General features: G+C 44.8%; 1 protein-coding gene across 1 annotated transcript in view; it reads right to left on the bottom strand.

The window, feature by feature from the left end:
* The window catches only part of RFTN2 (raftlin family member 2), a 262138-nt gene that overhangs the window by 90909 nt on the left and 156169 nt on the right, over window positions 1-15060 (bottom strand). Inside the window, exon 6 of the mRNA XM_040440557.1 lies at window positions 9360-9481. Within this exon, the coding sequence (XP_040296491.1) occupies window positions 9360-9481 (122 nt within the window). The remainder of the gene's footprint in view (window positions 1-9359; window positions 9482-15060) is intronic.

The following is a 15060-nucleotide window of genomic DNA, read 5'->3' as shown; positions in this document are numbered from 1 at the left end:
TGTATTACTGTACAGCAGCGGCGGCATGAAGCGCACAGCGTCATAGAAACCAATGACGCCGTGCGCTCCTGCTGTCAGCAGGAATCCCGGCCGGGTTACCACGGACCGCTCTCGGCCGCGGAACACGGCCGTGTGCATTCGGCCTTATTCTGTTAAAATGAAATATGCATTAGATCCAGGTATTGGGATTTGTAGCTGGATATTTATTCCTTAATATATGATTTCTAGTTGGTATGACGCCTCTGCGAGACATGTAATAGGTCGACGCAGTCTTCATCTTATATGGAAAAGTGATTTTGACGCCAGACGACCTCAAGATCCGGACAAGTGCATTTTTCTATATTCCATAATGTCGACATTTGTATTTTATGTTATTTTTGTATATTATTTTTATTTATTTGCTTCGATTTGAAAACAAAATAAAAGAAAAACACAAAGAATATCACGTTTATCTGCTGTTATCTTTAAAAAAATAGTTGAAACATGTGGTCGTCACAGGTGTTGAATTCCCCCGAGGCCCAAAACATTTAGGCATTCAATGGACAGAAAATATGTCAATGGACAGAAAATATGCCGCTGTATTTACCTAAGACAGGGACCATTATTTGTTCTGGGTGGTGGATATTTGTTGGATGTCATGAGGAAATTCAATTAAACGTGGTTGACTCGTCACATGTGTTGAATTCCTTCGAGATCCATGCCTCATTCATTTTTAGAAATGTGAGGTAGTCCACACTGTTGTGAGCTAGGCGAGTGCACTTATCGGTCACGATCCCCCCTGCTGCGCTGAACGTCCTTTCGGACAGGACATTGGACGAGGGGCAAGCCAACAGTTCCATGGCAAATTGTGCCAGCTCTGGCCACAGGTCAAGCCTGCACACCCAGTAGTCCAGGGGTTCCTCGCTTCTCAGAGCGTCCACATCGGCTGTAACCCAATGTAGTTGGACATCTGTCGGTCTAGGCATTACCTGAGGCTGGATCCGGAGGGAGGCTGTCAATGGGTTGGCTAGAAGAATGATCTAATATCCGAAGTGACCAACACATCTTCCAACTGCCCTCTTCTTGCATGCGCTGTTGGATTGGTACCCGCAACTGTTCCACTCTGTGAGTGGAAATTCCTCTGCCAGCGACCTCAAAATCAGAACACAGCATTTCTCGAAGCAAGGCCGGAAGTTCTGCATTCTGACAGCCCCCTGTGATGCTCATAACATGTCCACCATTTTGTGTTTGTACCGGGGGTCTAAGTACGTTGCCACCCAGTACTGATCCTTGCCCTTTATGCTTTTTATACGGGGGTCCCTCTTCAAACACTGGAGCATGAAGGCCCCCATTTGCACTAAACTGGAAGCAGTGGACTGGCCTGGCTCCTGCTCATCGTCCAGGATAATGTCGTCCTTGGTCTACTCCCCACAGCCACGGACAACACCAGGGATCCCAGAAAAGTTTAAAGCATGCTCTTCTTTCTCCTCCTCCACCCCGGCACCATCCTCCTCTGACTCCTCTTCAGACTCCTGTTGACTTGTCTCAGATGGAGTAGCCCCCCTGGAAATTCATCCAGCATTGCGACTTCCTCATTTTCCTGCTCCTGCTCCTCGACAGCTTGATCAATGACACGATGCAATGCACGCTCCAGAAAGATGGCGTAAGGTACAATGTCACTGATGGCGCCTTGGCTGGGACTGAGCAGTTTGGTGATCTCATCAAATGGCCGCAGAAGTCTCTATACGTCGCGTATGAGCAGCCACTGGCGCGGTGAAAAAAAAACCAAGCTCCCAGAACCTGTCCTGCTGCAGAGGTCGTACAGGTTGTTATTAACTGCACGTTTCTGCTGGATCAGCCTATCAAGCATATACAAGATGGAGTTCCATTGCGTCGGGCAGTCACAATTCAGACGTCTGATGGGCAGGTGGTGTCGCCGCTGAACGTCAGCATGGCCGTGTAAGATCTTCTAAAATGGGCAGAGATTTTCCTGGCATGCCGCAAGACGTCCTGGACCTCGTGGTATTTGGCAATGAATCGCTGCGCGACTAAGTTCAGGACGTGTGCCATGCATGGCACGTGTGTCATTTTGCTCTGTTTCAGCGCGCTCAGCAGATTGGCACCGTTGTCGCACACCACTTTACCAACTGTCAAATTGAGCGGGGTTAGCCACTGATTGGCCTGTGACCTCAAAGCTGAAAGGAGTGCAGAACCAGTGTGGCTCTTGGCTTCCAGGCACGACAGACACAGCAAAGCATGGCAACGTCTCACCTGGCACGTCGAATAGGTTCTGGGGAGCTTGGGGGGTGCAGCAAAAGAGGCGGTAGCAGTGGAAAAGGAGGAGTCAGTCGAGGAGGAGACGGAGGATGGAGTAGGAGGAAAAGAAGAGTCAGGCCTGAATGCAATCCATGGCGTTAAAAACCAAATCCACACGGGTGCCATGGGTTGCATGCTTGATGGCAGTCAGAAGGTTCACTCAGTGGGCAGTAAAAGTTATGTACCTTCCCTGCCCATGTTTGCTAGACCATGCGTCTGTGGTCATATGTATCTTGCCACCGACACTGTGCCAGAGATACATTCACTTGCCGCTGAACATGGCCATATAGCTCTGGGATGCCCTTCTGGGAGAAATATTTCCTTCCGGGGACCTTCCATTGCGGTGTGCCAATGGCCACACATTTTCTAAAGGCCTCCGAGTCCACCAGTTTTTATGGCAGTAGTTGTCGGGCTAGCAGTTCCAGCAAGCCAGCGGTCAGCTGTTGGGCAAGAGGGTTATCTGCGTCATCATCTTTTTTTCGCTCGAGCATTTGGGCCACGGAAGCCTGCCTTCTGCCAGATGAATGCGACGACGGCATGATGGAAGGTGGAGTGGAGGACAAATGGGAGGAGAGAAGAGAATGAGAAGAGGCAGGACATGGAACGCCGGGAGTGTGGCTTTGTGTGTTGTGACGGTGTTGCTCCCAAGGCGGTCGTCCCTAGGTGAGTGTTGGGCTTACCACGACTTGACAGCGACTTGACAGTGTTGACAGCACAGCCTGCAGATGGCAACACTATTGTCAACAGCAGACACGTTAAAAAAAAGCCCACACTGCGGAGCCATGTGCCAGCGTCCTGGGAGCGCCAGATGTGACCGTGCATGGTGGATGGCTCGTTCCAGATACATTAGCAGTCTGCTTTTTGCCTCCTGTGCACTGTAAGTTCTGCCTGCTTCTCCTCCCTATCTGCTGCTCCGTCTCTCCCTCTTAACTCCCCTCCTCTTCCTCTCTTGTGGGCACCCACGTGACGTCCATCGACACGTCATCATCGTCACCTTCACCACCACTGACATTAGAGATCTCGGAGAAGGCAGCAACAGCGGGGGACCACCCAGGGCTCCAGATGGCGACCAAAATGGTCGCCAATGCGACTTAGAACTGCTAAATGGCGACAAGACTTTGTAGTCTTGTCGCCATTTGCGCCTAGACCCTCCGATCGCTGCTCTGCCTTTCATCCAGCAGACAGAGACACGCTGCAGCCGTCTGCTGGGTGAAGACCCGCCCCTCAGATTACCCGGCATAGAGGGTGGGCGTGGCTTGTGCTCCCGCTTCCAGCAGTCTGGCAAGTTTTGGAGTTGAGTCTGTGTTGTGGCGCTGAGCTGCTGGAGACACTTCAACTAGGGCCGCACAGTCCACGGCTGATAACACAAGGCGAGTCACCCGTATGCAGATTTATTAGTGTGTTTTATAGGACTGGGTCCTTATGGGGTCACAAGGAGAAGGCAGAGATCCGTAAGAACAAGTATAAGCACCGGCTGTGCTGCTTTAACACTCGCTGTCCTGGTCTGCAGAGCATTATATTGATTTATGATGCTATGTAACCCTTAGAGGTCTGGAATGTACTGGATAACACTGACCTAATGCGGTCAGTGTTATCCAATACATTCCAGAACTGTAAGGGTTACATAGCATCATAAATCAATATAATGCTCTGCGACCCTGGCAGTGCAGAGCTCCTGCAGACAGACTCCGGTGTGAAACCAATTGGCAAGGAGAGATTGCCGCCTATACTGCGCACGTTCTAGAAAAGGAGGGCGATGTCCGTGCACGGCTCCTTACTGACACGGGGGTGATGGGCAGAGAGCCCTTAACTGCTCCTTTCTGTGCCAAAGACATGTGGTAGAGTTAAAAAGAGGGAAAATGGCACTGAAGCAGCCTATAAGGGGTTAAGCACAGGCTAGTTCAGCTGCCAGAGGAGGTCCCCTAGCTTTCCTACATTTCTGCTTGCTGGCATTGAATGGAAACCTTTAAGGTTGACATTGACAGACTGAATGTCCATGTCCAGCCACAGTTACACAGTGAGCAGTACTAGAATATGGGCGATCTTTCCTCAAGAAACAACAGCAAACAAGAGGTTTTCATTCACTGACAGGCAAGCAGAGGGGTTGAGAATAAAGAGTAAAGCTCGTGTAGTATTATATTTTTAGCTGTTATATTTTTTCTTAATGTAAAAAAAATAAAAAAAAAGCTGCCCTCCCCCCACCCCCCACCCCCACTGTCATGCTGGTCCCGTCAACACGTGATGCCTGCTGATGTGGTCACTGGTTGCAGTGGCGACTCTCAAGTGATTGCAGTGGGGATAGTTTTTTTGAACCCATTCTGTGTCACATATAGAATAATACTGGTTTGAAACCCCTTAAAGAAAAATATAAAAATTACTCCTTAAAGGGTTTGGATACAGTAATTTCTGCACCTCAGACTGGCAGGACCTTTGTTGGTGATCATACTTGCCTGATGCCCAGTGCTGGGTCCCGGCTCGTTTGCTCCCCAGCCTTTGTTGCTTGTCTTGAGTCCCATCATGAAAACCTCCTATTTGACGGTGTTACAGCCAATGACCGACCCCTGCTTCCCATGCATTATATTAAATGATCACGTGATGCCAGGGGAGCAGATCTCCACCGTGGCCAGAGATTGTCTTGATGCCACTGCAGCCAAACGTTTTCATGGAGAAAGCCAAGACAAGCAGCGGAGGCCGGGAAGCAAATGAGCCGGGACCCAGCACCTAGGGATTATCAACGCGAATCTGGCTAGTCTGACAGGTCATGGAAATGAGTGTACAACTCCTTTAACTGCGTGGGCTGTAGCTTAGAAAACCCCCTGCTCCTAAGCATCCCAGTTATATTATGTATTTTAAATTTGGCGACTAAAAATTTCATTTGGCTCCTAAATTTTTCAGGTTAGGAGCCAATGGCTCCTTGATATTTTTTTTAGTCTGGAGCCCTGCCACCCTCCTTGGGCTGACCTGGGTACTGTCGTCAGACTGCTAGGTGGTGACCATTGATACCTCCTCTTCCTGATCCGATGCCAAGAATGGCTGCGCATTGGTAAGGTTTTGTGATGGATGGGAAAATAAATCCTCTGACTCGAGTGGAGGGGATATGGTGGTGGTGTCTTTGGGGGTGCACACAGCAGAGAGTGAAGAGGGTCCAGATAGAGAGGATGAGGAGGGTGCAGAAGCGGAAGGCTAAGTGAGCCACTCAACCAAGTCTGGTACGTCCTTTGACGTAATCGCACGCACCTTCTGCAACTTCCCACTTAGGCTCTGGCTTGGTGCACCTGCCCGACCCCTACCACCCCTGCGGAATGGCCTGCCTCTTTCTCTGTCATTTCAAAATGACCCTGTGACAAAAGTCCCTATAGAAGAGCAGTATTTGTGGAAGAAGGTATATCACACCCCTGCCTCAATCACTTATTTTGGGAGGCACCTGGTATATCACACCATTATTTGTTCCAATAGCGTTTGTTGCTCTGTGTAGCTGCGGTAACGCAGCAAAACTGCAAACAATTGCTGCACTACCTAAATGCACTATATAGAAAGTATATTATTGGTATATCACACCCCTGCTTCAATCAGTTATTTTGGGGGCAACTGGTATAGCACACCAGTAGAAATGATTTGTTCCAATAGCGGTTGTCGCTCTGTGTAGCTGCGGTAACGCAGCAAAACTGCAAACAAATGCTGCACTATATAGAATGTATATTATTGGTATATAACACCCCTGCTTCAATCAGTTTTTTTGGGGGGGAACTGGTATATCACACCAGTTAAAATTATTTGTTCCAATAGCGTTTGGCACTCTGTGTAGCTGCGGTAATGCAGCAAAACCGCAAACAAATGCTGCACTACTGTGAGAGATGGGCTTTTTTTCTCTAAGTGTATGTGGTGTGAACATTCTGTAGTACACATTTTTGTGTAGTACTCATGGTAGCAAACCAGATGTATGAGCCATGTGTGCATTCTTTTGTTTAAGGTCAAAAGGGGAGGGGGGAAATGGGGATTACATTGCAGTTTTCAAATCTACCTACCTACACTACCTCTAGAGTCAGTAAAGGTGAAGGTTTGTCACAAAGGATGACTGTCCTTAAGGGAACATGTGTAAGTGACCAAGATCCCCTAGGCAAATTTTGAATGTTGGTAAGGGAGAAACCTCAAAGTTCAGTTGCATCTGTGGCTTCTACATACTTACCTATAGTTGGCATTAAATATTTGGCTAATTTAAAAATATGACAAACTGGCCTTAGAGACAGGATTTTATGCAGGAAAGCCCTTTGGTGTTTTCCCTCCAGGATATTGTTCTTACTTAATTCAGCTGAATGAGACGAGTAGTGACTCTAACGTTTACTCTAACAGTTGGTTTATCAAAACGCAGATATCTGGTGATTGTGTGGAGATTTGAAACTCAGACCCAGGATGCAGGTAGAATGAAGTGGCCAATGTACCCTGATCAAGTCCTGATGCCATTTGTTCTATTCCCGCCTCCTGAGTGGGATCAAATCAGTAGACAAAAACAATGTCCGGTCACGACTAAGGAGGTCACTCCCTACATCCTTTGACTCACATGTATACATGGAAGCCCTAGGAATCTGTAGAAGAGTTTTTGACTAATTTAAAGCTAAAAGTCAGATAGCTGCAGGATTTGAGGATTAGTAGTAAAAATAAAAAAATTAAAAAAATGTAGATTGGATTAACATCTCTATTGTCATCAACAGAGATTTGGTAATTACACCTGTGATGCTGCGAAGGGAATGGTGGAACAACAGCTCTTTTCCAGTGATGACTCTACAGAACCGACTGGTCCTTGACAGCAGAAAAAGGAGGGGTCTACAAAATCATTGGAAGTTCCTACTGCATCTACATTCCAGACAACACTGCCCCTGATGGAAGGATAACCAAGGATCTGAAGAAACTGATGGACTTTATCAAATTAACTTTCGGGAAAACTTCTGAAATTAATCACATAATGGCCAGAACAATGATTTGTAAACTGGTTCAGAGATTACAATGTTTTTAGCATTTGGTTTTAACAGGCTGTTTTAGAGTTCTCCATTTTAGGAAAATTGTTATTAAAAAATTTTAATACATCCATGCCCACACATTATATATGTGCTGTACCCCTGTCAAAGACAAAGATTATTCCATCCTGAAGTAAATAAAACCTTGTTGATGGTTGCGGGGTAAATAGGACAAGGTGAAGGCAAACCCAAAAGGGAGTTGAGGGGACCTGGTGAAGCAATAAGGAAAGTCCAGCTCTTCGCTGTTTAGGGCGTTGGGAGAGTACCTCACTTTTGCCTGTTCACCTTTGGTCTATTTCCCGCAAAAGGAGGGATTTGTAAGAGATGGGCTATGTTTCTCTATGTGTATGTGGTGTGCACATTCTGTAGTACACATTTTTGTCCACTAGGTGGCCGCAAACCAGATGTATGAGCCATGTGTGCATTCTTTTGTTTAAGGTCAATAGGGGAGGAGGAAAATGGGGATTACATTGCGGTTTTCAAATCTACCTATGAACTCAGAGTTCAAGTTTCTGAAACCACTCCTATCAGGTTTAGGAGCCAATAGTCTCTTTATTAAGGAACACCCCTTTTGTAATGTCATGTCTGCTATTTAAGTCAATGTAACGTGAATAAAGCTCTCTCTTCTACCATGGCTCAGGGGGGATGAGAAGATGCTTTCATGAAACCAACTGTGTGTCTGGTCTCATTAGGAAAGCAGTATGGTGTACACATATTTATACTTCTAATTGATTTGGCACCGCACAAAGAAGATGGGAGAATCGTATGAATTGGCTGACACTACTTAAATGCATTATATAGAAAGTATATTATTGGTATATAACACCCCTGCTTCAATCAGTTTTTTGGGGGGGGCAACTGGTAGATCACACCAGTAGAAATTATTTGTTCCATTAGTATTTGTCATTCTGTGTAGCTGAGGTAACGCAGCAAAACCGCAAACAAATGCTGCACTACCCAAATGCACTATATAGACAGTATATAATTGGTATATCACACCCCTGCTTTAATCAGTTTTTTGGGGGGCAACTGGTATATCACACCAGTAGAAATGATTTATTCCAATAGCGTTTGTCAGTCTGTGTAGCTGAGGTAACGCAGCAGAACTGCAAACAAATGCTGCACTACCCAAATGCACTATATGGAAAGTATATAATTGGTATATCACACCCCTGCTTCAATCAGTTTTTTGGGGGGGCAACTGGTATATCTCACCAGTAAAAATTATTTGTTCCAATAGCGTTTGTCACTCTGTGTAGCTGCGGTAACGCAGCAAAACTTTAGTATATTATTGGTACAGTATATAACATCCCTGCTTCAATCAGTTTTTTGGGGGGGCAACTGGTATATCACACCAGTAGAAATTATTTGTTCCAATAGCGTTTGGCACTTTGTGTAGCTGCGGTAACACAGCAAAACCGCAAACAAATGCTGCACTACCTAAATGCACTATATATAAAGTATATTATTGGTATATAACACCCTGCTTCAATCAGTTTTTTTGGGGGGCAACTGGTATATCACACGAGTAGAAATTATTTGTTCCAATAGCGTTTGGCACTCTGTGCAGCTGCAGTATCACAGCAGAACCGCACACAACTGCTGCACAATACAAATGCACTATAATAGACTTTCTATGTTAGAAAGTATATTATAAGTATATTGCGCCCCTTAGTAAGTCACATCTATCGATAGCACACCTATACCAGTCCTTAAAAGGACTTTTGTGGCCCTATTAGCTAGTGTTTGGTGTCCCTAACAGTCTGTCCCTGCTCCACACAGCAACCTTTCCCTACACTGGCAAAAGACTGAACGTAAAGTGGCGGCCAGATCGGGTTTATTTATAAGGTAGGGGGTATGTCCGTGTGCTGAAACATGTCAATTGGCTGTCCTGTACCACCTGATCTTCATTATGTAAAAGAATATGGCGCTGTCGGACATCTCCATATGTTCGCCCGTTAGGCGAACCACAAACGAGCATAGTTCGCCGCCAAACAACCGCCGGGCGAACCGCAAGGCTATCTCTATTTGTTAATATATGTTATTTATCACCTCAAATACCGTCCACTGCTCTACTATTATTGCATCATTTCCTCTGTTCTTTGAGGCGATAACTCGAGAAGCTTCATCTTCATAGACAAATAATCCATCCAATAATTTTGGTGTTTGTTCCCCTGTGAAAAGAAAACATATTACATTTGTGTGTCTGTCTACTAATGTAAACCATTATTGCTTTGGGTCAGAAAAATATTTGGTAACTGAAAGGTGCAATTCATATTACAGCAAGAAAAATCCTAACTGGAAGGAAAACTAGGGTGATTAATTTCCCATATCCTTTGTAGGAATGAGTGACTAATCCTTTATACACGTTTGCCTTCTTAACTGTTACTATACTGCAAGATAAAATAAACTACTTTTGACTATAAAGATTAGGGATGAGCGAATTTCATATTTTGAAGTTCGGGTTGTGGTACAATCTGAATTGCGTTATGGATTCCATATCCACGGACCATAACGCAATTCTATGTCTGAATGTATAACGGAATGCCTTTAGAGGCATTCAGTTATTCATTCCGTCATAACAGAAGTCTATGGCCTGCATAATGGATCCGTCCGGTTTTAAACAATTCTGAGAATGTTTTCTGGAGACACATTGTACTTTATGTTAGCGGTAAATTTGGGTCAATATTTTTTTTCCTTTATTTATAAAAAAAACAGAATTTACATAAAATGTGGGAAAATTCAAAATTTTCGAAATTTTCATTTCTCTACTTTTAGGACAGATATATACAGTCACTTCCCACTATGATGTAATAGTACAGGCATGGCCAACCTGCAGCTCTCCAGCTGTTGTAAAACTACAACTCCCACCATGCCCTGCTGTAGGCTGATACCTGTAGGCTGTTCTGGCATGCTGGGAGCTGTAGTTTTGCAACAGCTGGAGAGCCTCAGGTTGGCCATCCCTGTAATAGTACATCATATGTCAGGAAGGGGATAAAGCATAGGCATGGCCTTACAGTTTACATAGTTGCTGTTTGAACTATCCTTAGGCTGATAGCTCAACTCTTGATTATGGATGGTATTGCAGCTCAGCCCCCTTCGCTTCACTGGACCAGAGATGTAATATCAAACACAACTCATGAACAGGAATGGTGCTGTTTCTGGAAGAAAGCAGCCATGGTTTTCTAACCCTGGAAACCCCTTTAGGCCTCATGCACACGAGCGTTTTTTTTTTTTAAGGTCCGCAAAAACGGGGTCCGTAGGTCCGTGATCCGTGTCCGTTTTTTCTTCCGTGGGTCTTCCTTGATTTTTGGAGGATCCACGGACATGAAGAAAAAGTCGTTTTGGTGTCCGCCTGGCCGTGCGGAGCCAAACTGATCCATCCTGACTTACAATGCAAGTCAATGGGGACAGATCCGTTTGACGTTGACACAATATGGTGCAACTGCAAACGGATCCATCCCCCATTGACTTTCAATGTAAAGTCAGGAGTTAATATACCATAGGATCAGAGTTTTCTCCAATCCGATGGTATATTTTAACTTGAAGCGCCCCCATCACCATGGGAACGCCTCTATGTTAGAATATACCATCGGATTTGAGTTAGATCGTCAAAACTCAGATCCGACAGTATATTCTAACACAGAGGCGTTCCCATAGTGATGGGGACGCTTCAAGTTAGAATATACTAAGAACTGTGTACATGACTGCCCCCTGCTGCCTGACATCGCAGGATCGATGCATGTACAGCAGGTGAAGCAGTCTCCTTCACTGAGCGAGCAGCCGACTGTCAGAAAGGAACGCTTCCTTCCCAACAATCTCCTGTAACATCAGGACGTGTAAACACACCTTTACACATTTGACTGCAGCAATTTGGAAGCCATTTTGAAACTATTCAGTGCATTCCCTATAGACAGTGGGGGTCATTCTTCAGAGGCTGGCTTTTTACACCGGTCTTTGATAGCCCCTGTGCCTCATCATAAATTAGGCGCACCTCAGGCAGTCCAAGCACCTGGAGTAAAACTACACCACCCCTTGAAAGGTTAGTAAATTTGCCCACAGAAGTGAGACAAAATATTGTCATACAGGCATTTAAAAAGTAAAAAAAAATGTTGGTTGGTTGGTGTCACATTTATTTTAATGTGTCTGTGCACATATCATTATTTTTTTTTACTGACCATAAACATGGATCACGGACACAACTCGGATAGGGCAAATTGTGTCTGTTTTTCGACACATTCTATGTTTTAACTGTAAACTGATAGGAGATGCTTTGGAAATGAATTTTCTGCTGAGCAGCGTCCGTGGATTACGGATGACACACAGAGGGTAAAAAATGGACTCACGGACCAAACATGGATACTTCACGGATGCTTTTTTTCATGGAGATGAAACAAAAGCAAAAATGTAAAAGAGGCCTCAGGGCCAGTTCACACGACTGATTTTGAAAAACACACTTAAAACATGTGGAATCTGCATGTTTTTTTCAGCATGAAAAACGCACATTTTTTTCAGGCAGTTTTTGACATTTTCTTTTATGCTTTCTTTTTAACTAATGGGTTCAATACAAACCTGAATTCTCAGCTTGAGATTTTTGAAGCAGATCTGCTCTAATAGCAGGCCGTGACGGGAACAAGCCTCCCTAGTATCGAGGGTGCTCATTCCCGTCGTGGCCTGATATTGGCTGCCCCAAACCGCTGAAAACCCCCCCTCCCTCACCAGATGTTTTCATCGGCCCAATAGGGAGCTGCAGCTGTGCGGGGATCAGTAGTGCTGGGGAGCAAGGCAAGTACAATCTGTATGAGGGGTCTGGGGGAGGGGCATTTTTGGGGTTGGATAACCCCTTTAATTACATCCCACTGTGGCCAATACAGCCGAGCCAAGTAGTATTTTTTTTTCTGGGAGTTTCCAACTTCTATAGAGATGCATAAGTGAAAATTGCCAGAAAAAAAACACATAACATGCTGTGATGAAACAAAAAAAAACCTCCAAAAATGATAAAAATGCACAGACACAATATAAACAAAAAAGCATGAAAAATGCTTTGTCTGTAGTGCAATTCAAAATACACTACACACTTTAGGGCTCATGCACATGACCGTATATATTTTGCAGACTGCAAAACCTGGATATGCAAAAAAAAAAAATGGATGACATCCGGGTGCCAACCATGTTACATACGTTTTGTTTTTTTGCAGATCCATTGTAACAATGCATGTCCTTGTCTGCAAAATGGACAAGAATAGGACATGTTCTTTTTTTTCGGAATGGACTTGAACGCATACGAATACGGAATGCACATGGAATCATTTCGGTATTTTTTATTTTTTTTGCAGCCCCATTTAAATGAATGGTTCCACATACAGGCCTAAAAAAACAACAGAGCGGACATGGACAAAAAAATATATTCTTCTGCATGATTCCTTAACCCCTTCAACCCCGGGCCTGTTTTCACCTTCCTGACCAGGCCATTTTTTGCAAATCTAACATGTGTCACTTTATGTGGTGATAACTTTAAAACGCTTTTACTTATACAGGCCATTCTGAGATTGTTTTCTCGTCACATATCGTTCTTCATGACAGTGGAAAAAATGAGTAAAAAAAGTAAATTTTTATTCATAAAAAAACATTTAGCAAAAATTTAAAAAAATTAGCAAATTTCCACATTTCTATTTCTCTACTTTTATAATAGATATTAATACCTCCAAAAATAGTAATTACTTTACATTCCCCATATGTCTACTTCATGTTTGGGTCATTTTGAAAATGACATTTTATTTTTTGGGGACGTTAGAAAGCTTAGAAGTCTGCAAGCAAATCTTGAAATTTTTCGGAAGATTTCCAAAACCCACTTTTTAAGGACCAGTTCAGGTCTGAAGTCACTTTGTGAGGCTTACATAATAGAATTGTCATGGTTTGAAACTCTCTGTGACAATAGCCACACCCATCTGCCTCCCAGCCAAGCTCTTGAACTAATCCCTGCTTACCTCATTTGCATAGCCAATCAAAGGGGGTTTTACAATTTACAAATTGAAAGAGGTGTTCCAACTGACAAAATTCTTTATTGAATGCCCCGTGAAGAGGAGATTTTTGCTTCTTGGAAATTGGAGATTTATGTATATCTCCGTTTTCCATCCCTTCTATTCTATTCCTAGCATGTTGCCCTTGTTTCCCATACAACCCGATCATTCTGTGTATAATTACACCTCTTCCAGTCCTTCATATTCCCCAGGAGCAACACACAACCCTTACAGATACTTATATATAAAAATAGTTTACTGATAACATAGAGATGACAAAGCAATGGACATTATACATAAAGATACAGATAACACAATACATAGAGGACACCACCACACACAGCCACCTCCATTCCTGTGCACCCTGGATGCTAAGCAAATGTGGCTAATAATGTGTATGTACACTGCTCAAAAAAATAAAGGGAACACAAAAATAACACATCCTAGAACTGAATTAATTAAATATTCTTCTGAAATACTTTGTTCTTTACATAGTTGAATGTGCTGACAACAAATTCACACACAAAAAAAAATGGAAATCAAATTTTTTAACCCATGGAGGTCTGGATTTGGAGTCACCCTCAAAATTAAAGTGGAAAAACACACTACAGGCTGATCCAACTTTGATGTAATGTCCTTAAAACAAGTCAAAATGAGGCTCAGTAGTGTGTGTGGCCTCCACGTGCCTGTATGACCTCCCTACAATGCCTGTGCATGCTCCTGATGAGGTGGCGGACGGTCTCCTGAGGGATCTCCTCCCAGACCTGGACTAAAGCATCTGCCAACTCCTGGACAGTCTGTGGTGCAAAGTTGGTGGATAGAGCGAGACGTGATGTCCCAGATGTGCTCAATTGGATTCAGGTCTTGGGAACGGGCGGGCTAGTCCATAGCATCAATGCCTTCGTCTTGCAGGAACTACTGACACACTCCAGCCACATGAGGTCTAGCATTGTCTTGCATTAGTAGGAACCCAGGGCCAACCGCACCAGCATATGGTCTCACAAGGGGTCTGAGGATCTCATCTCGGTACCTAATGGCAGTCAGGCTACCTCTGGCGAGCACATGGAGGGCTGTGCAGCCCTCCAAAGAAATTCCACCCCACACCATTACTGACCCAATGCCAAACCGGTCATGCTGGAGGATGTTGCAGACAGCAGAACGTTCTCCACGGCGTCTCCAGACTGTCACGTCTGTCACATGTGCTCAGTGTGAACCTGCTTTCATCTGTGAAGAGCACAGGGCGCCAGTGGCGAATTTGCCAATCTTGGTGTTTTCTGGCAAATGCCAAACGTCCTGCACGGTGTTGGGCTGTAAGCACAACCCCCACCTGTGGACGTCCGGCCCTCATATCACCCTCATGGAGTCTGTTTCTGACCGTTTGAGCAGACACATGCACATTTGTGGCCTGCTGGAGGTCATTTTGCAGGGCTCTGGCAGTGCTCCTCCTGTTCCTCTTTGCACAAAGGCGGAGGTAGCGGTCCTGCTGCTGGGTTGTTGCCCTCCTACGGCCTCCTCCACATCTCCTGATGTACTGGCCTGTCTCCTGGTAGCGCCTCCATGCTCTGGACACTACGCTGACAGACACAGCAAACCTTCTTGCCACAGCTCGCATTGATGTGCCATCCTGGATAAGCTGCACTACCTGAGCCACTTGTGTGGGTTGTAGACTCCGTCTCATGCTACCACTAGAGTGAAAGCACCGGCAGCATTCAAAAGTGACCAAAACATCAGCC

Source organism: Bufo bufo, chromosome 7, assembly GCF_905171765.1.
Source record: "Bufo bufo chromosome 7, aBufBuf1.1, whole genome shotgun sequence".
Lineage (NCBI taxonomy): Eukaryota > Metazoa > Chordata > Amphibia > Anura > Bufonidae > Bufo > Bufo bufo.
The sequence above is the reverse complement of the archived record's forward strand: the minus strand, read 5'-3'. Positions and strand labels throughout refer to the sequence as shown.